Source organism: Myotis yumanensis, unplaced genomic scaffold (assembly GCF_028538775.1).
Source record: "Myotis yumanensis isolate MYYU_CA2020_CCGP unplaced genomic scaffold, mMyoYum1.0.hap1 SCAF_11, whole genome shotgun sequence".
In the NCBI taxonomy this organism is placed as follows: Eukaryota; Metazoa; Chordata; class Mammalia; order Chiroptera; family Vespertilionidae; genus Myotis; species Myotis yumanensis.
The window spans coordinates 12,162,082-12,185,494 of record NW_027223762.1 but is presented as its reverse complement, the minus strand read 5'-3'; the positions used below and the strand labels follow the sequence as shown (position 1 = coordinate 12,185,494).

The 23,413-nt window shown below is 38.4% G+C and overlaps 1 protein-coding gene across 2 annotated transcripts in view; it reads right to left on the bottom strand.

Moving 5' to 3' along the window:
- The window catches only part of BABAM2 (BRISC and BRCA1 A complex member 2), a 351,823-nt gene that overhangs the window by 269,367 nt on the left and 59,043 nt on the right, over positions 1-23,413 (bottom strand). For both annotated transcript variants that reach the window (XM_070428913.1, XM_070428914.1), the window contains exon 4: positions 16,808-16,902. In XM_070428913.1, the coding sequence (XP_070285014.1) occupies positions 16,808-16,902 (95 nt within the window). The remainder of the gene's footprint in view (positions 1-16,807; positions 16,903-23,413) is intronic.

Here is a 23,413-nt window from a genome sequence, read left to right as displayed (position 1 = left end):
CTCCCCGGGTCGCGCAGGTGGCAGGCCCGGATCCCCCGCTGCCTGCCCCGCATGCAGTATGCAAATTTAACGGCCATCTTTGTTGGGTTAATTTGCATACTCTTCTGATTGGCTGATGGGCGTAGCGAAGGTAAGGTCAATTAGCATCTTTGTCTTTTATTAGTGTAGATATTATTATGTCAATTTTTAAAAACAGTGATATCATTAGGGGATTTTAAGTGAACAGGGCTGTCTGTCCTTAAAATGAATGACTCCAGGATACTGTATCTTTATAATATTTCTATGGCTCTTGATAGTCTTTTTCCTTACTATACACTTACTATACACACATTTGTCTCATTTTACTATAACCAGTGTTGTAAATTCAGTCATGCATTATACACAATTATCCAAATAAAAACTAAAGATGCCTCTATATCTCACATATAAAATAAAGCATATAGTCCCTATGACAGCTACCACAAAATTCAGAACCTCTTTTATAGAGGGAGTGAAGATTGTTATTGGTTTTTTACTATATACCAGGTGGTTGAGGGTGCACAAAATCTGGGACATATATCCATCTATAAATTTACAGAAAATGCAGAGAAATAAAGTAACTTGTGAAACTATGCCATGAGGATATAATCAGCAGAATCCAGTCTGTGGTAATTTTATAGAATAAATGGCTCACCCTGATTCTTCAAATGTAAATTGTAAATGGTGGGAAAGAGGGATGAGAAGAAAGCGGATAAGTTAAAAAGGACTGAAAAGACCTAACAATCACAACGCATAGATTATGATTCAGACAGTTTGAAATGTAAACACTGACTGGTTATTTTATCATGCTAGGGAATTATTAATTTTTTAGATAAAATAATGGTATTTTGTTTATGCTTTTAAAAATATTTCTTATCTTTTTTAGGAACATACCAAAATATTTACAGATTAAAATATGATGCACAGGATTTGCCTCAAAATAATATGCTAAGAGGTAAATGGATGATGGTACAGATAAAACAAGATTGGTGATGAGTTGACAATTATTGAAGGGATGGTGATAGCCCCATGAAGATTCATTATACAATACTTTCTACTTTTTCATATATTTTAAAGTCTCCATAATACAGAGTGCTTTAAAATTAGGCAATTCTGGCATTTGATTTTTAAAAATTATGCCAAAACCGGTTTGGCTCAGTGGATAGAGCGTCGGCCTGCGGACTGAAAGGTCCCGGGTTCGATTCTGGTCAAGGGCATGTACCTGGGTTACGGGCACATCCCCCGTGGGAGATGTGCAGGAGGCAGCTGGTCGATGTTTCTCTCCCATCGATGTTTCTGACTATCTATCTCTCTCCCTTCCTCTCTGTAAAAAATCAATAAAATATATTTTTTAAAAAAAATTAGATCTAAGAATTATACTTTGATTTCTAAAAATGGCTAGTTACAAATTTATAGTCACAAAATGATGCCAAAAGTTAAAGAAGCCGTATCATTAAACTTATCTTAATTCTTTAATCTGGCTAAAGGAGTTTCTCAGGTTTCAAAACCTTCATTAACTCTTCCACATAAATATCACAAACATCTTATATTGTATTATTTTCTTAGAAAACAAAAATTCTCCCAAGGTATGTTGTAAAACAGCACAAAAAGAGACAATTTTAATAGTTATAAATTTAAGTAAAAAAAAAATAACGAAAAAGTAAGAAATAGTTCTTAGGCTTTCTTCAGGAAGTTAAAGTCATTAGGTTAATGGATAGTACTTCAATTGTTTGTTTTTAGTCTTAAGAGTTTGAAATCACTATTACAGATTTTCTGATTCGGTAAAATATTATTAAGGTTGCCTATTTTCTTCACTATGAGATAGATATACTTAAAACATAAATCTATAACTAATCTCAAAATTATTTCTATTCAATTCTATTCATATATCAATACAAACTCAAATGTTTGAAATAGCTATTTCATCTTTTCTTGACTCTATTGTTCTGACTTCTAAAATGTTCTCAACCCCTAGTTAGGCACTACTCCTAAACCCAAATTCATTAAATCCAGGATAGGTAGGAGTTGAAAGTAAACAAACGGTTAACTTAGACTTTTAAGATAATAAATTAGTTTTTTAATTAAATCAAGCTTCACTGGGACAAATTCTGCCTTTTTAAAAAATAATTCCCTAAAGAATAACTAAGCAAAAAAAAAAAAAAAAAAAAAAAAAATTCCCATAGGGGCTGACTGAGCTAAAGTTCATGTTAACATTGCAAACATCTCCAAATTTAAAAAATAATATATCCTTTTAAAATACACCTTTAAACACCCAAATTATATGTAATCTATTTTTACCAATTAATTTTTTCAACTCCTAAAGGGCTCCTTTGAATTAAAAACAGGACTGATGCTCACTGGTAGACTATATCTGATACTATAAGTAATTAGTTGCCCTTCTTTTAAAAAATGTATAATAATCCAGACTTTTTACTTTTCAATCTGGCTTCTTCATAAATGTTCCTGAAACATATTCAAGAAATTACATTAAATGTGTTGAGTGCTTTACTTACAACAATATTGTGCTTCTATGGCACTTTCATCATTCCAACAACTTAAAAACATGGTCTAAATGTACACAAGGTCTCCTAAGCCACTGTTAATTCAAGGCTACAAACCATTGTGTGGCTAAATGACTACATCGGACCAGCATAAAGGTTGAGCTGACACTTCACTTTGCAGGTTTAAATATCTTGGCTCTCCAAAGCTTGTGTGGGGGCTGCAACCTGGCATAAAATTCTCAGCAGGATGCAGATAATTTTTCTGAAAAATGTTTTTAAATGGCTAAGGTTTTTTGCTTTTTAAAAATGTTGAAAAAAGCATACATTAGAACCAGGTTCAAAATATACAAGACTTTTTCCTTTTTATGTTTTTTTAACTGACTTTTTTCTTTTTAGAGAGAGAGGAAGGGAGAGGGAGATGGAAACATTGATGAGAGAAAAACATCATCGATGGGTTGCCTCCTGCAGGACCCCCCTACTGGGGATACAGCCTGCAACCCTGGCATGTGCCCTGACCGTAACTGAACCATGACCTTCTGGTTCATGGGTCAATCCATGCATGACCTTCCGGTTGATGGGTCGATGCTCAATCACTGATACACACTAACCAAGTGAGACTTTTTCCTTTTTAATGTGCCTATCCTTTTAGATAAACCAAGAACAGCAAAATAATCCCAAACCTATAGACTTTCAGTAAGTACCAAAACCTCTCCTATGAAATTAAATGTGAATGTGCTGCTTCAAATCATAAAGGGAGCTAGAGGACTGCTTTGAAAACATAAACACTTCCTAAACCCTCTGTAGTTATAATTATAGAATGACCTTGTCATTTTGGCTTCCACACCTCCAGTTTCATTTCCATTTGTCCATTCAATGTTACTTTTTTTATTCCTTATAACAGCCTTGTGAGATAAGTACTAATATTAGCAGTTTTATCAATAAGTAAATGTGTAAATGTTAGGTACCTTAGACAACATAATCTGCCTTGTAATCAATAGAGCTGAGACCAGAATTCAGATCGATCTCACCCATACTCGTTTTCAGTACCTATGGTCTCAGCCCTGGTTATACACTAGAATTGGCTTTCTAAAACCACTGATGCTGAGGCTCTACCTAAATGACAAAATTAGAACCTTTAAGAGATAGGACCCAGGCTCAGGAAATTTCCAGTTGTCCCCATGAAAGAACCATAGCATTACACAAAGCACTACAAGATCAGAAGACTAGAAAGAAGGATGGCAGGCATGGTTACTATGAAGTTATCTATTTGCAAAGCCATGTTCAATGCCATTTTCTTTAGTACCTTACAGGTAACCATTCCCCACTCCCAAATCAGTAAAAATCAAGAAAAAGTCACTTAATTTTAATATTTGTCTAGATAACGTGCATTGGGAACATAAATCCAAACACCCACCAAAATGTATAAGATAATTCCAGTTCAAACACCCTCTGGATGATTTACAGTTTTATAACCTCTTTACTGCTCTCTCCCATTCATTTCTGCATCGCTGACCTTCGAAAAGAGATTTTTTTTCCTTCTCTCAAAAGAATTAGTAAAGTTAAATTTTAAATGGTCATTGTTTTCATTCATCACATTAAAGATATTATTAAGATGTCTTCTATTTTCCCTTGTTGCTATAAACAGTCAGCTAACAGTCTAACGATAACTGTTTTGTTTTGTTTTCTCTGGCTGTTTTTAAGTTTTTCTCATTGTGTTTGGTTTCCTGTAATTTTGCCATGATATATCTAGAAGTGTATTTCTTTCAATATACCTGCTTAGAGTTAATTGGACTTCCTGAATCTGAGGAATTACATTGATTAATTTTCGTATGCTGGATATATTCAGTTCTTTCAAAACAATCTATATCCTCCTATCTAATAAAAGACAAAAAGGGTAATTAACCGTACCTCCGCTACAATCCCCACTGGCTAATCAGCAAGATATGCAAATTAACTGCCAACAAAGATGGCGGCCGGCAGCCACGCAGCTGAAGCGAGCAGGAGGCTTGCTTGCTCCAGTGATGGAGGAAGCCAAGGTTCCCTGCCTGCCGCGGCCTGGCTCTGAGCTCCGAAAGCAACAAAGTTTCAATTATAGAAGCTAAACAAACCCCAGATACCTGCTTTCAGCCAGCCGCAGCCTCAGAGCTGGAGTGAGCAGGACGGCAACAAAGCTTCAATTATAAAAGCCAAACAAACCCCAGATACCTGCTTTCGGCCAGCCACAGCCTCAGAGCTGGGAGCGCCAGTGACGGCAACAAAGTTTCAATTATAGAAGGTAAATAAATCCCAGAATTAAAAAAAAAAAAAGAAAAAAAGGAGAGGCTGGGAGCTTCAGTTGCCGGCCAGCCTGAAAACAGCCCTCAGCCCCTCACCCAGACTGGCCAGGCACCCCAGTGGGGACCCCCACCCTGAAGGGGATGTGACCAGCTGCAAACAGCCATCAGCCCCTCACCCAGGCTGGCCAGGCACCCAACCGGGACCCCCACCCTGATCCGGAACACCCTTCAGGGCAAACCAGCTGACCCCCACCCGTGCACCATGCCTCTATCCTATATAGTAAAAGGGTAATATGCAAACTGACCCTAACAGCAGAAAGACTGGGAATGACTGGTCACTATGACACACACTGACCACCAGGGGGCAGACGCTCAATGCAGGAGCTGCCCCCTGGTGGTCAGTGCGCTTCCACATAGGGGAGCTCTGCTCAGCCACAAGCCAGGCTGAGGGCTGCCAGTACAGCGGTGGTGGTGGGAGCCTCTCCTGCCTCCTCAGCAGTGCTAAGGATGTCTGACTGCAGCTTAGGTCTGCTCCCCGCTGGCAAGTGGACATCCTCCGAAGGCTGCTGGGCTGCCAGAGGGATGTCTGATTGCCAGCTTAGGCCCAATCCCCCGGGGAGCAGGCCTAAGCCAGCAGGTGGTCATCCTCCGAGGGGTCCCAGACTGTGAGAGGGCACAGGCCAGGCTGAGGGGCCCCCCACCCCCGCCGAGTGCACAAATTTTTGTGCACCGGGCCTTTAGTATATATATAAAAGCCTAAGCGATAGTCTGACTGCTCTCCTGGTAGCTATGACATGCAATGACCACCAGAGGGGAGACGCTCCAACCAGTAGAGGAGAGAGCCCAATTCCTCGTGGAATCGGCGTGGGTTAAGTTGCTGCTGGGGCACTGTTGGCCCCAAATCTGTTTCACCTGCAACCCGGACCCAGAGATCGGTTTCCACCTGATCCCCACAGGCCAGGCCAAGGGACCCCACGGGGCCTCTAGTTTTACTATAAAATATAACAAATATAGAGACGGGTTCACAAAGCCAAGATGTATAGCTCAATTAATAATAAAAAAACCAACACCCTAAGTTAGCCAGTGTATTCTATCCCCCGGAGTAATGTCCAGCGCATTCATTGTCCAAGTGAAGCTAACAAGTCTAATTCTAAGACTTTCACTCATTATGTCAGACTTTCTCTTCTTCCAGTGTTCTGACCCTGGTTGGAGGTATTGGGAAACACTAGGGAGACCTGAGAACAATGCCATCAGAGCAGAAGGCAAAGCAAAGTCCTGATGACATCGTTTGAACCCTAAAACCAGTCATGCTCCAAGCTATCTTTACCCCTGGTCTTTTTGGTTATGTGACTCAATAAATTCTCTTTTTACTTAAGCCAGTGTGGTTACATTTTCTGTCACCTGAATGCTACCAGGTTCTAACTGCTGCAATTCATCATGTGGTTTCCCTTCCTAAAGTATTTCTCCTTCATCCAAATTGTGTTACTTTTCCTTTGGATCGGCCTTTGAAACAGGTGGAGAATGTGAAATAACTTAGAGATCCTGAGGGAGTATAATCAACAATCAACTGTATATTTTTAAATGTATAATAAAAATTTGACTCCCCTAAAAAATGAATATACATACATGAAGTTTATAACTATTTCCAGAAGTGTACTTAACAGCAGGTGGCTAAAAAGTAAAAGCTTCAAACATTTCTGGAATCCTCAATACCAAAGGGGGAGAAAAACATCTTCAGATCATAAACATCTCACAAAAGCTTCAATGTCTTTGTAAACCATGTATTTTAAAAAAAGAAAAGAACAAAACCTAAGGCTGAAGCAATTTCTTAAAATCACAGCCTAATCTATTAATGAACAATATCTAGCTCTATATTCTAAATCGATGACCACGTTGCCTCAATCTACCTCTGTATTTTCTACTATTGGCCAATGCAAACTCTCCTCCAAGAAAACTGGTTCACTCAGTGCTTCCATATGCCATCCTTGGTCTGTGATGATTCTCTGTAGCTGTCTTTGTGCCCACAGTGCCACCCCCTCCGTTCATCTTCTGAAGCCTCCTCCTGCTTAACGACCTTCCTCCTCCAGCAACCCTCAGATCACCACAGGCTTAAGCATCATTACTTCATCAGAACCTCTGTGCCATTAATGTGGTATTTGGCATAGTCATTCATTAAAAAACAAAAACAAAAAAAAAAAAACCTTAGCGTGTACTTACTAAGTGTCTGTACCACAAATAATAATAAAAATACATAAAAACCCAACTCTTTGAGGAGAGTGGAAAGGATAGGAAGCAATAAGGGATGACAATGAGAGATGACCAACCAAAACCAAATAATTTTGAAAGCTGATCATTAAATGACTCCTCTGGATAAACAAATTCTTGAGCTACCATGCTTCACACTCAACCCAGTACCTCATTTTCCCAAAAGCATTTTTACATTTTCAATCTAGTAAATCAAAACTGGCAACATCTGCTGAATGTTATATTTGCCATTGGATTTCAAAAATAACTTGGGTTGCCTTTTTTTCATTTGTCTTATGAGAGTGAACATTTTGAATGTACCTTGTTTGTACTTTCAAGATGTTCTGTTTTTCTACAACTGTGCTTTTAAAGCCTTGTTTATAACACAAGTCTTCAAAATTATATGTGTATTGCATATGTGTATATATTAATACTCCTTTCCGTAATCCAAAATTGATTATAATAGCAACACCTTTGGAAAAATAGATTAAATCATAAATCATCATTTTTTTTTTAAATATATTTTATTGATTTTTTACAGAGAGGAAGGGAGAGAGATAGAGAGTTAGAAACATCGACGAGAGAGAAACATCGATCAGCCGCATCCTGCACATCCTCCACTGGGAACGCGCCCGCAACCCAGGTACATGCCCTTGACCGGAATCGAACCCGGGACCCCTCGGTCCGCAGGCCGACGCTCTATCCACTGAGCCAAACCGGTTTCGGCATAAATCATCATTTTTAAATCAGGTCACTTCCACTATCTCCCCTTAGGAAGTACATTTTACAAAGAATAATGACACCAATATTCTTCCTTCTTCATAAAATGTTTCCATGGCTGAGGAGTAAAAACAGATCATGGTAGAAGTACAAATAGAGTTTTTAATTCATTGGTACATAAACCAATTTTGCATTGAAATTTCTGGTAAGTTTCTCATATTCACAGACAACAGTATAGTGATTACCAGAGGGAAAAGGGATGGAGGGCGGGGAAGAAGAAGGTATAGGGGGATAAATGGTGATGGACAGAGACTTGACTTGGAGTGGTGAACACACTATACAATATATAGATGATGAATTACAGAAGTGTACACCTAAAACCTATACAATTTTATTAATCAATGTCACCCCAATAAATTCAATTAAAAAGAAAAAATAAACTACCTCTGAAAAGCAGAGTGGCGTTATCAGCAATCTTACAAGACAAAATTTAGAATTTGAGATCCATCAGGGCAAAGATCCACACTGTTTGGGTGATTTAATGTTTTGAGAAATTATGTGACATTCTATCTTAAAATATTTTAAAGGCTAAGGCACTTAAAAGTGTCTAGGAATTGCCTGGCTGGTGTTTCTCAGTGGTTAAGCATTGACCCATGCACTAAAAGGTCACCAGTTTGATTCCTGGTCAAGGCACATGCCTGGGTTGCTGGCTCGATTCCCTGATGGGGTGTGCAAGAGGTAGCCAATCGATGTTTCTCTCTCATCAATTTTCCTCTCTCTCTATAAAATCAATAAAAACATATTTTTTTAAAAAGTGTCTAGGAACACTGACCGCTCCAGACTCTTGGATGAAAACCCTAAAGAGCTCTACCTCAGGAACAGCAGTGAGCCAGAGGTAGCCAGACCCTGACCAAAGCTACAAACCAACCAAACTCAGCAGAGTGCCCATCTGGATTAGGGTGATCTGCCAACATCTATATGCCTGTGAGAAGGAACAATGAACCCTTTCTCTAGAATAAGATAGCATCATTTGGAGCCTCTATAGCTTTTTTTTAAATATATATATTTTTTTAATTAAATCTTTATTGTTCAGATTATTACATTAGTTACTCTTTTTTCCCACCATAACTCCCCTCCACCCAGTTCCCACCCCACCCACCGCCCTCACTCCCCACCCAGTGTCCTAATCCATAGGTGCACGATTATTGTCCAATCTCTTCCCTCACCTCCCACATCCCCCCCCCCAAGAATAGTCAGTCCATTCCCATTCTATGTCCCTGATTCTATTACAATCACCAGTTCATACTGTTCATCAGATTATTTATTCATTTGATTTTTAGATTCACTTGTTGATAGATGTGTATTTGTTATTCATAATTTGTATCTTTACCTTTTTCTTCTTCCTCTTCTTAAAGGATACCTTTCAGCATTTCATATAATACTGGTTTGGTGGTGATGAACTCCTTTAGCTTTTTCTTATCTGTGAAGCTCTTTATCGCACTTCTGAATGATAGCTTTGCTGGATAAAGTAATCTTGGTTGTAGGTTCTTGGTATTCATCACTTTGAATATTTCTTGCCACTCCCTTCTGGCCTGCAAAGTTTCTGTTGAGAAATCAGCTGACAGTCGTATGGGTACTCCCTTGTAGGTAACTGATTTTCTTTCTCTTGCTGCTTTTAAGATTCTCTCTTTGTCTTTTGCTCTTGGCATTTTAATGATGATGTGTCTTGGTGTGGTCCTCTTTGGGTTCCTTTTGTTTGGGGTCCTATGCGCTTCTTGGACTTGGAAGTCAATTTCTTTCACCAGGTAGGGGAAGTTTTCTGTCATTATTTCTTCAAATAGGTTTTCAATATCTTGCTCTCTCTCTTCTTCTGGCACCCCTATAATTCGGATGTTGCTACGCTTGAAGCTGTCCCAGAGGCTCCTGACACTATCTTCATATTTTTGGATTCTTTTTTCATTTTGCTTTTCCGGTTGGGTGTTTTTTGCTTTTTCGTATTTCAAATCTTTGACTTGATTCTTGTGATCCTCTGGTCTGCTGTTGGGAGTCTGTATAATATTCTTTATTTCAGTCAGTGTATGCTTAATTTCTAGTTGGTTCTTTATCACAACATCGAGGGTTTCACCAGTCTTCTTGAAGATCTCACTACATTTATCGGCGGCTTCTAGACAGTTCTTTAAAGACCTTAAAAGTGTGGTTTTGAACTCTATATCCAGCAGTTTGCTTTCCTCCAATTCTGTCGTTTGTGTTCTATTTCTTTGTCTCGGCATTTTTTATGCTTCGCTGTGTCGATAGAGTGCCTTTCTGTGCTAAGTGTCCCAATTACCTGAGGTAGACACTCTTGGTGCACCCCCTTGTGGGCTTTGTGCACAGTCTTGTTGTGGTTAAGCCTTGATTGTTGTAGTTATCACTGTGAGGAATTGACCTCCAGGCCAATTGGCTGTGGGAATCAGCTGTGTCTGCAGTGGGAGAACTTCTGTGCTGGAGACACCCCTCTGGGGCTAGACTTGCTTCGATGGGGCTTTTGTGCTCACTGAGTCTGCCCCCTGAGTGTGTCTTTTATGGTTCCACGGAGCTGCAAGCTGGATGGTCCCACTCTGACCTCTGGGCTTCCTGGCTCCTGGATCTCTAGGGAGGTGCTAATCTAGCCTTTGCCTGAGGCTATCCAGCAAAAGCCTCCCTGCAGGGCTTGGGCAGGGCGGGTCCCATGGGATCAACAGAGCGGGATTAGCAATTATGGCTGCTCTCAGTCTTGCCCTCAGAGGCTCTGCTTCTCAGTGTCCCAGTAGTCGCTGCAAGCCCCACGGAGAGAAAGCTGCCCTAGGGTTCTGAGCGATGCCAGACAGTCCCGCTTCTCCCGTATGAGTGTGGGTCCTTAGAGACTCGCCCGGAACTGGAGCTCAGAGCCTGAGACTCCCTCCTGATTGAAAACGACAACCGCGCCCTCAGCCTCCAGCCCGCTCCACATGCACTCCGAACCTTAGTATTTTACTTCAGCACTGCGCCTCCTCTGAGCTTCGGTATGCTTTTCTCTTTCCTCCTAGTTGTAGAACTTCCACTCAGCCAGCTTTCTTGTGGTTCTGGATGATGTCTGTTCCGTCTTTTAGTTGTATTTTTGAAGTGGTTGTTCGAGGCAGCAAACTCCCGTGTTTACCTATGCCGCCATCTTGGTTTCTCTCAAATATTTTTTTATTGATTTCAGAGAATGGATGGGAGAATGAGAGAGGGAAAGAGGTATAGAAACATCAATGATGAGAGAGAACCATTGATTGGCTGCCTTCTGCACCCTCAATCACCTACTGGGGACTGAGTGTGCAACCCAGACATGAGCCCTGACTGGGAATCAAACCGTGACCACCTGGTTCATGGGTTGATGCTCCACACTGGCCAGGTGGAGCCTCTATGTTTTTAACTGAACTGTCTGATGTTCATTCAAAACTATTAGAAATACCAAATACAGTACCACATGGTTGATAACCAAAGAAAAAAGCAGGCAAAACAAATAGACCCAATAATATTCCAAATACTAGAATTGACTCAGAAATAAGGACTTAGAAATAAGTATAATCAGCATGTGCAAGAAAATGGAGAAAATTATAGATGAAAAGACAAATTCACCAAAGAGTTTATGGAAAATAATCAAACAGAATTGAAAAAGATTTTACCTAAAGTTAAGAACTCATTAGAGGGGTTTCATAGCAGATTAGACATGGCAGAAAACAATACACTAAGATACATTATTTAGTGTAATGCCTACACTAAGTTAGGCACTATCTACTTGTGCTAGTTATTCATTTATTGCCTCTCATCTCCCAAATCTACTTTTCTTTGTCCTATTTATGAAACGGGGGTTGGATCTTGTAAACATTTTTTTCCTTTGCCAGCTGGTGTTTAGCTTGTCAATGAAAGTGATGAAGGGACAGTACAAGGCATAACAGAAGAAACGCTTCTTATCCTAGTTCTGGTGGACTTTCTATAGCTGCGCCTATGGTACAGCTGCCAGAGGCATGTAGGAGACCCAGTGGTGCTCACCCTTCCACCTGTTTAACTGCACCCAGCCCGTTTCTACTCTCCAGCCCTGGCCAACCAGAACCCAGCGGGCCACACACCAGTGAAGGTCTCCACCATCCATGGGCTACAGCCACACCCTCTCCAGCCCAGAGGTCAGAGTCTCAGCATTAGTGGTGGGGGGAGATGTGAGGGAGGATCTTCCAAGCTTGTTCCTTCTTGGGTGTCCTCCCTCAGCCCTCTATACAATCGCTATTCTTACATTCTTTAGAATTCTCTTTTGCTCCTTTAAATTGTTAATAATTCTCTATATTCAATTTCCCTATTCAAATCACTAGTATGGTTTCTGTCTCCTACCTGAAATCCAATTGATAAACTGTTTAAGTTTCATTTTAATTTTAACTTGTTTGTTCTTTCAAGATGTTGTTTTCCACAATTGTGCTTTTAAAGCCTTGTTTATAGCACATGCCTTCAAAATTATATATGTATGCATAATGAATAGTCCTCTCCTTAATTCTCTATACATGCGACCCATTAAGTCCACTCTTCAGCAAATAACCACCGGAAATGCATACATACTAGTATATTCACTGAGATATGTACCACTCACAGGAGCACTATTCACAACAGCAAGAAACTAAAATAATCCAGATGGTGATCAATAACAATGGATAAAGAAACTGTGATATGTTCAGTTTATATAGTTTATATATTCAGTTTACATTGCTCAATACTATGAGCAATGAGCATACAACAACAAATTGTATAGGTGAAGTTCACAAATGTTGAGTGAAAAAAGTCAGACATACAAGTCCATACTTGATTCCATTTGTAGAAAGACTGAAAAGAGACAAAACTAATCATGGTGGTGTACGTCAGCATGTTTACTCTTGGATAAAATGGTCATAGTGACGGAGGGGGCATGAGTAGGGCCTCTGGACACTGGGAGTGTTCTGTTTCTTGATCTAGGTACTGGTTACGTGGTGTGTTTACTTTCTGAAATTCGCCACGCTATACACTTGTGATTTGTACACTCTTCTGTAGTATATTATTCTTCAATAAGTTACACCAAAATATCAAGTACTTATAACCAATCAAATAATGTTTCTAAGTCCCTGGAACCTCCCAAATGTGGTTCTGATAACTGCTCCTCCTACACAGCCCCACAGCACCCTGTTCATATACCTCTACCCAGCACGTATCACCCATGGCTGCAATTCTATGCACTTATCTGTCTTGAGCGCCATGTTGAGCTTGAAGGCTAACGATGAAATTTTTATAGGTCTCAAATGAGGCATTAATAGATATCTGAACAATGACTGAGCACTCTATTATAAAGATATTACAGGCCATGGACATGGAAGTGTCTAGAACTAGGAGCACCACATATCTGGGCAGCATTTTTCAACAGTGGGCCATGCACTCCATACCAGCTTCACACATTCTTTGCATCTATTTCGTGTCTACAGGGCATGAGCACTAGTTTGCAAGGACACATTCAAAAGATGTCTTTCTGCAGGTAGTACAGTGAAGAGCAGGGGAAGAGAAGTGACAAAACATTAGTACAATACTTCTTTCTATGCTAACGTTCCACGCTAGCAGAAGAGTCAAGAATTATACAACGTGGGCAGTGCCTGCAGTAGCAGTAGCTCCCCCAACCTGAAGATGATTGTCTCAAAGACAAAACTGCCCTCACCTTCTTCAAACTAGGACAGTGGTTCTCAACCTTGGCTGCACATTAGAATCACCTGGGAACCTTTTTAAAATCCTGATTTCTGGGCCTCATCCTCTGGAAATTCTGTTTGTTATGGGGTGGGACCACAACATTAGTAACAAAGAAACAGAATTTCCAGAGGATGAGGCCCAGAAATCAGGATTTTAAAAAGATTCCCAGGTGATTCTAATGTGCAGCCAAGGTTGAGAATCACTGAACTAGGAAGTTAGATATCAGTGGTTCCCAATATTGCCATGATTACAACATGTTCTTCTCGTTTAATTTTGTGATCCACCCTTCCTCCTTTATGCAATTTTATTTTAAATTGAAATGAATTATCATTATTATTTTCAGGGGAAAGAATTTCACAATACCCTTTGAGGTAGCTGAATATACCACAGGGTGTTGCAAAAGCCAGGCTGAAAATCACTGCTTCACAGCTTCTGTTAACTGATTTTTATGCCCCGAACTTCTCTAAAACTGAATCTTTTTCTTCTATTTTGAAATTATCATTGAAAACATATTTTCTAGTTTCAGAAACCAACAAGTCCCTTAAGGAATACAGAACCTTAAAGCAACCTATTCCCCTAACAAACACGAATGTAGAGGTATATATATTTGTATACCTCTACACACCAGGTGCTCTTCTAGGTACTAGGATACAGCAGTGAACAAAAGAACTCCATTCTCTCATGCAGCTTCCACTCCAGTGAAAAGATGCAAAATATCCTTATGATGCACAGCCATCCGGGAAATGCAATCCAAGACACAGTGAGATACCACTTCCTACCCACTAGGATTGCTATAATCATAAAGACAGATAATAACAAACATTGGTGAGGAATTAGAGAAACTGGAACACTTCTACACTGCTGGTGGGAATGTAAAATGGTACAGGCACTTTGGAAAACAGTCTGGGAATTCCTCAAAAAACTAAACACAGAGTAACCATTTAACCCTGCAATTCCACTCCTAGGGATATACACCCAAGAGAAATAAAAATTTATCCACACAACAGCAATATTTTTAACAGAAGAAATGTGGAAACAACCAAATATTCACCAACCAACAACGGATAAATAAAAAGTGGTGTATGCATACAATGGAATATTACTTGGCAATAGAAAAACAGTGATATATGCTACATTGAAAACAGTCTCCTACATGGTGCAATATACAGATCTTGTAACATAGAAACCTATATGTTCATATTGACTAATGTCACCCCAATAAAGTTAATTTTAAAAAGCTTAAAAAAAAACAGTATGCTCACGGAAAATCAGTCACACAAAAAAACACATATTGTATAATTCCATTTATAAGAAATGTCCAAAATAGGCAAATCCATATAGACATAATATAGATTAGTTATTGCCTAGAAGGAACAAGAAGTTTCTTTTAGGGGTGATGACAATGTTCTAAATTTGACTGGTGATGGTTGCACAATTCAATGAATACACTAAAAACCATTCAATTATACACTTTAAATGGGTAAATTGCATGACATATAAATTATGTCTCAATAAAGCTGTTATTTAAAAAAATTAGAGCTGTCCCCAAACTGGAAAATGACCCTTCATTGGAAATAATGTGAGGCAAAGGCAGATTGGCTTCTGTTGGGAATATTACTGTAAAAGATTAATTCAATTAGTGCTTCCCAATAGCAATTCAGACTAATACATAAAAATTACTCAGAAAATGTAATTACTCTGGCTTCCTAAAGTATGCCCACTGGGTTCAGGAATCTGTATTTTTAACAAGCTCCCTAAATTATTCTAATGTATATCAAAAGTGGGAACCACTAGACTACTAAGATTCTAACTCAGTGATTTATGATTCTCTGGTATCTATGAGAGATCTATCTCTATATCTGGTATCTATCTAGTATTTTTCATTCATCTACGAATTTCAAAGTCCTTAATGGCACTCATTTCCCTGAGTTATAAAGGTTTGAGTTTAGAAAGAGGTGGCTTCATCTGATGGATTAGAACACCACATATTTATATTAACCTTATGTGTATCCTTTATTTAAGCCAGTGGTTATCAACCTTCTGGCCCTTTAAATACAGTTCCTCATGTTGTGACCCAACCACAAAATTATTTTCGTTGCTACTTCATAACTGTAATGTTGCTACTGTTATGAATCGTAATGTAAATATCTGATATGCAGGATGGTCTTAGGCGACCCCTGTGAAAGGGTCATTCGACCGCCAAAGGGGTCGTGACCCACAGGTTGAGAACCGCTGCTAATTCACTTTCTTCAGATAAGCCCTTCAGCTCAATATGGGATGAATATATAACACACAGCATCTACAGGGGCCATACCTAAACTACAATTTTTTTTTAAAATCAGCCAAAGTAACAGTTTTTTGGTAATTATTAGAAATTTAGCAACAAAACCATCCTACTCCTGCCAACCATATTTTTACAACTGTGTTATAAAATTTAAGATAATTCTTTAAGTTTGGGTTAAAACTTCCTATTTAATACTTCCCTTTTTAAAAAGGGAGGGGACAAGATTTCTGAGTAAGTCATCAAAACTCTAAATTACAAAACTTAAATGAGACAAAAAATTCCAAAATCCAAAACTAAGAACATATTTTTGAACAACAATAAAACTTCTTTTAGTAGAGGCACCACAATAAAATCGAACGTGGTAAGGAAAGAGACATTTTGTCTGGTCAGACTATTTTTAACAAAATGGCACGTTTTCTCCACCAGCCACGCAAAGCACACCATGTTTATATAAGTCTCATGTGCTCTGACAAGTCCCACCACTCCCTTCTCTGCCTTCATTCCAGAGACATCTTACTTCAACTGCGAAGCTTTGGGTCTTGTAGACTTAATCTGGTCTTTACCCTTCTGATAATAATACTGAGATAATACGGATTCAAGTCCAAATTTGACACTTTCACTTATATTACAAAAAATAAAAAGGCCTCTCAGCCAAAAACACTCCTCTAACAAGTCCTGTGATGAAGTGTTAGTAAACATTAGAAAATTGATTGCAGGCATGAAATATTAAGTTAAAACAAAGAAAATGTTTTCAACATGTCTCAAGCTGGAGAAAAAATATTTTAACCAATATGCTGGAGACTTTCATTAATTCAAAATAGTCTGAAAGTAAAGTTGCAATGAAAAAATAAAAACACCTCTTACTTAAATTCTTTTAGCACATTAAGAGTTATACTTATTTCACAAAACAGAGAAAAAAGTGGTGGGAAAAGTCCACATTTGGCAAATTTAACTATTAAGCAACTGTCAAAAGCTAATTTTATTTTCTTTCAACAAATGAAGAATATCCAAATGAGCCTGCAGTTACTCACATGCAGAGCCGAGGGGTCTGGCAGGAATTCAGCATCTTCTCCAAAGATAAAATCAGGGGGCAGCTCTGGGTATTGGGCATTGAAAATTATATCCCCTGAAATAAAAGAAAAGGTCAGACCCTTCTCATTTCCTTGTTAAGGTATAACATTCTGAGGAATGCACCAGAAAAAGTTCTGGAAGAAGTTTATGTTAGACAAAAAAAAAAAATTCGAAGAACACTTTCTGAATGATTAATTCTCCAAACAAAAGAACTGATATCCTCTTTCAAATTAACATCCACAACACGCAATCAAAAAATTTTAATCTCCTAACACACTATAAGTATAAATACACATAGGAAGGTATAAGCAGCCACATACAAAATACATGGAGATATTTTTGTAGGAAATGTTACAGTCCAGTCACTGCCTGCTAATTAACAGGCCTTGAACGAGGACTGATGCTCTAAAGATATAGCGATTTCCTGGAAGAAATTAAACACGTAGACCTTTGGTATAATGGAAAGAACACTGGCTTGGAGTTAAAAAAGTCAGGTGTATAGCCATAAGGTCTCCTAATTATTTAGTATCCAAATCATCTTGGGCAAGTTGTAACTTCTTTACACTTCAGTTTCCTCATCAGTGAAAGTGGGATATAAGATCACTAACTTCACAGATTTGTTCATCAAGTTATTTGTTCATATAAAATTCATAAAGTTAATAAAGAGACCAACCACATGTGAGGATAAAAGACCACCATGTACTAGCACAGTGTCTGGTATATAGCAAGCACTCAATAACTGATAAGGGAATACTAGTGTTGTTATTACTAGTATTATTTTGAAACATGACAAATTACAAAGCCTCCTTAGCAAATTTGTGTTGTAAATTCTCATCTCTCTGTTCCTTTCCTGTCTCCTTCTTTAGCTCCCTTTTTATTCCCTCCATTCACCCCAAGAATCAGTCCTCACCATTCTGCTAATACAAATAAGCAGATTAGTATACCAATAATCTAACACACATATACTGGGTTCTAGTATATAGGAGTATGTATACTTGTGTACTTGCATACCATATATCCATGCACACACATACAGTTATATCAGTCCAATCATTTTTACTGCTTAAACAATATCTTCATGGTGATATCCAAATTTAAACATTCAGACTTCAGTTCTCATTTGAGCCTTTTTACCTCTATGTACTAGGTATTTCAATGTCAAACTCAACAAATCTAAAAACATGCTCGTCACTGTCTCTTTTTTCACCCCTCTCTTCCCCTAGCTGACTTCCCTATTTCTAGGGATGGCACTGTTATTCCTTAATCATCATGCTGAAGCTTTGGTATCATCTTCAACCCTACCTGTACTCTTTATACTCATAGAAAACAAAATGTTTCTCATATGGATATGTCCCACTGCTCACAGCTCTATCCAGGCCCAGATGACCTAGTCCATACATTCATGCATCCAATGAACAAACATTTAAACTCTGCTCTAGGCTCTATGTTAAGCACTAAAGTCCAAGCAAAGAACTCTGCTCTTGAAGAGTTGGCAGGACTAGAAGAATTCAGTTATGACCATATCCTCTTAAATGGTCTCCTAATACCAGTTTCCCTCCAGCCCATAATACATACTGTCACAAAGTAAATCTTCTTGAAGTACTGCTTTGCCCCAAAACTTCCTAGCTAAAAAAAAATCTAAATGATTCTCTAATGTCAAATGGAGTGAGGGCAAGCTTTTCCAACTGGCATTAAGGCTTCCAAAATACAATGTTCCTATTTATTTTTCCATTCTTCTCTCTATCTACAAGCCAATACCAATTTTCTATTCCAGTTTATATGATCCACTCACTGACCTTCAAATACTATGACATGCAGTTGAAATGCTCTTACCCCTTCCTCAGTTCTTACCCATCCTTTATGAGCCCACTTAATTATCTTTTCTTGCATAAAGGCTTCCCTAATAAATTCAGAACTGATCATTGTTCCTTATGAAATTCAACAATACTATTTGGTTATGTCATTCACTTGAGTATTGAAATGTAGTAATATTATTTTTATTGTTTCATTAATTTTTAAAATTCCTAATAAACACACCCTATAATGTGAGCACTGTGATACACACTGCATCAATACAAAGATGGTTATCCTCAAGGAGCCTACATTTTGTGAGAGAGACAAGACATAAACTTGATCTTCCTAAATATCTTGTAAGCATTCAGAAAACAAGCATGCTCTTTTTTTATTTCATGTCTCTGACAAAGCAAAATGCAACACATATAGAATAGATTCAAGAAATGCTCAATATATGAAAGAAATTCTATTCTCTACATTGAACATTTAAGTACTGACAAAAATCTACAGTAAAAAATAAAGTATAGAAGAGTTATTACTTCTACCACTTTCTGTAAGGAATAAATTTGAGCAAGAATATATCCTTCAGAAGTTGGGCTTAGAATTAAATTATCAAAAGTTAGTACCAAAAGAAAAGTTGGTATAGCCCTGGCTGGTGTTGCTCAATAGTTAGAGCATTGACCCACCCACCAAAGGGTCGCAGATTTGCTTCCCAGTCAAGGGTATATACCTTGATTGCAGGTTCAACCCCCAGCCCCAGTCAAGGTGTTTGCAGGAGGCAACCAATTGATGTGTGTCTGTCTCACATCAATGTTTCTCTCCCCTCTCTCCTCTCCCTCTCCTTCTCCCCCTCCCTCTCCCTCTCTTCCCCTCCCTCCTTCCCTCCCTTCCTTCCACTTTCTCTAAAATAAAAATCAATGGAAAAAATATCTTTGGGAGAGGCTTAACAAAAAATAAAATAAAATAAATAAAAGTTACTACAATCCGTCCCTTCATCCAACCCACAATCTGGTTGTCAACTATATCTATTATGAGTTATAAAATTTCTTCAAATCTGACAACTATAAAGCATTAATCCAAGCCAAGATGAAGAAGAACTGGGGAAAACAATACGAATGCCCTGATTACTCATTCTTATTCAACTACACCCAGCATGAACAATTCCTTAGGAGGACATGTACATCAGAGCTACGTTTTCAAAAGCTCTATGGCTGGCTTACTTTAGTGACCTTTAGAAAAAAAAATCATAAAGTTAATAAAGCAAAGGCATTAAAGTTTTGGGAAAAGCCAAGCTATAATCCATTGTGCCTCAATGCTCAAAAAATAAATAGCATGCTAAATTCCAATAGAAGCAATTTTATTATTTTTGTTTCTACTGAAGACACAAAGCTTGATTTTCAAATTCTCAAAGGAGCATTGTCGGTAATACATAGTATTTCCAAACCACCAAACATTAAAAATCTGATCCAAGGATATTCACTCTTGCCAATTCTATTCAACATTGTACTGCAACTTCTAGCCAGGGCACTTAGGCAAGAAAAATGAATAAATGGCATCTAGATTGGCTATAAAATCCAAAAGAAGTAAAAAATAAACTATGAGAACCAATAAGTTCAGCAAGGTTTGCAAAATACAAGGTAAATGTATAAAATCAATTGCATTTCTATACATTATCAATGAACAATCTAAAATGAAATTAAGAAAGCAATTTCACTTACAACAGCATAAATAAGAATAAAATACTTAGGAATAAACTTAACAAAAGAAATGTAGGATTGTACACTTAAAAACTACAGACATTGGTGAAAAATGTTAAAGAAGGCCTACATAAATGGGAGACATCTCATGTCCATGAATCAGAAGACTTAATATTGTTCAGATGACAATACTACCTAAATCAAACTACAGATTTCATATAATCCTTATCAAAATCCCTGCCTGACATATTTATTGCAGAAATTGACAAACCAATCCTAAAAGTCATATGTATATGCAAGGGATCCAGAATGGCCCAAAAGCAATCTTGAAAATGCAAGGTTGTAGGACTTACACTTGCCAACTGAAAATTTATTTCCAATTCAAAACCACAGTAATCAAAACAGTGTGGTACTGGCATAAGCAGAGACATTCTGATCAATGGAAGAGAATTCAGAGTCTAGCAATAAACTTTCACATTTATAGTCAATTGATTTTGACAAAGGCACTAAGACAATTCAATGGGACAAAGAGAAAATATTGAGTGTTGGCGAGGCTGTGGAAATATTGGAACCCCTGTGAGCCACGGGTGGGAATGTAAACTGGTGCAGCCACTATGGAAAACAATATGGCAGCTCCTCAAAAATTTTAAAATGGAATTACCATGTAATTCAGCAATTCTACCAAAACAAGTGAAATCGGTGTTTCAAAGAGATATTTGTACACTATTATTCCCAATATAGTAGTCTAACTAAAGCAACTGTCCATTGACAGTTAAAAAAGATGAACATACACAATGGAGCATCAAATTTAACCTTAAAAAGGACATTCTGACACATGCTATTACATAAATAAAGCTTGAGAATGTTATGGTAAGCAAAATAAGCCAGTCACAAAAAGACAAGAACTATGTGATTCTACTTATATGAAGTACCTCTGTCAAATTCATAGAAACAGAAAGAAAATGGTGGTTGGCAAGGGCTAGGGGAAAAGGAAATGGGGAGTTGTTTAATGGGTATAAAGAGTTTGTTTTACAAAATGAAAAGAGTTATGGAGATTGGATGCACAACAATATGAATGTACTTAACACTACCAAAATGTACACTTAAAAATTATTAAGATGCTAAATTTTATGTTATGTATATTTTACCACAATTTAAAAAAAAAATTTAGCCCAGCCAGCATGGCTCAGTGGTTGAACATCGAACTATACATTGTCAGACTAAACCAGAAGGTCACGTTTCAATTCCTGGGCAGGGCATATGCCAGGGTTGCAAGGCTCGATCCCCAGTGGGGGGCGTGCAGGAAGCAGCCGATCAATGATTCTCTCTCATCATTGATGTTTTGATCTCTCTCTCCCTCTCCCTTCCTCTCTGAAATCAATAAAAATATATATTTAAAAAAAATTTTAATAAAAGGGTCTGCTATGGAGTGAACGTTTGTATCCCCTTAAAATTCACATGTGGAGCCCCACCGGCATGGCTCAGTGATTGAGCATTCACCTATGAACAGAAGGTCATGGTGTGATTCCCAGTCAGGGCACATGCCACATGCCCAGGTTACTGGCTGGCAGAAGGCAGCTGGTCAATTCTCATCATTGATGTTTCTATCTCTCCCTCTCCCTTCCCCTTCTTCTCTGAAATCAATTTACATACATATATATATGTATTCATATGTGGAAATTCATATGTGGAAACCTAATCCCCAATGTGATAATATTTAGAGGTAGGGCCTTTGGGAGGTGATTAGGTCATAAGGGCAGGGCCCTCAAGAATGGGATTAGTGCCCTTAAAAAAAGACCCGACAGAGCTCTTTTGTGCCCTTCTGCCATGTGAGGTTATAATGAAAAAACAGACTGAACCAGGAACAAGACCCTCACCAGACTCTGAATCTGCCAGTATCTTTTTTTTTTCTTTTTTTTTTTTCTTTTTTGCTAAAAGTATTACAAAGGGTATTACATAAGTGTCCTTTTTTCCCCCCCACCCTTGACAAGCCCCTGCCCTCCCTTACCCCCCCGTGTCTTATGTCCATTAGTTATGGTTATATGGATGCATACAAGTCCTTCGGTTGATCTCTTACTCCCCTCCCTCCTGCCCCCCAACCCTCCCTGGCCTTACCACTGAAGTCCGACAATCGGTTTGAGGCAGCTCTGCCACTGTATTTATTATTGTTCAAAAGTTTGTAATGGTCTTAATTATCCATGAAAGAGTGAGATCATGTGGTATTTTTCCTTCATTGACTGGCTTGTTTCACTTAGCATAATGCTCTCCAGTTCCATCCATGCTGTTGCAAATGGTAAGAGTTCCTTCTTTTTAACAGCAGCATAGTATTCCATCGTGTAGATGTACCACAGTTTTCTAATCCATTCATCTACTGATGGGCACTTAGGCTGTTTCCAGATCTTAGCTATGGTGAATTGTGCTGCTATGAACATCTGGGTGCATATATCCTTTCTGATTGGTGTTTCTGGTTTCTTGGGATATATTCCTAGAAGTGGGATCACAGGGTCAAATGGGAGTTCCATTTCCAATTTTTTGAGGAACCTCCATACTGCCTTCCATAGTGGCTGCACCAGTCTGCATTCCCACCAGCAGTGCACAAGTGTTCCTTTTTCTCCACATCCTCTCCAGCACTTGTCGTTTGTTGATTTGTTGATGATGGCCATTCTGACAGGTGTGAGATGGTACCTCATTGTTGTTTTGATTTGCATCTCTCGGATGATTAGTGACTTTGAGCATGTTTTCATATGTCTCTTGGCTTTCTGAATGTCCTCTTTTGAAAGGTGTCTATTTAGATCCTTTGCCCATTTTTTGATTGGATTGTTTATCTTCTTTTTGTTAAGTTGTATGAGTTCCCTATAAATTTTGGAGATTAAGCCCTTATCAGATATGACGTTGGCAAATATGTTTTCCCACGAGGTGGGTTTTCTTGTTGTTTTGTTGATGGTTTCTTTTGCTGTGCAGAAGCTTTTTATTTTGATGTAGTCCCATTTGTTCATTTTCTCTTTAGTTTCAACTGCCCTAGGAGCTGTATCAGTGAAGAAATTGTTTTGGCATATGTCTGAGATTTTGTTGCCT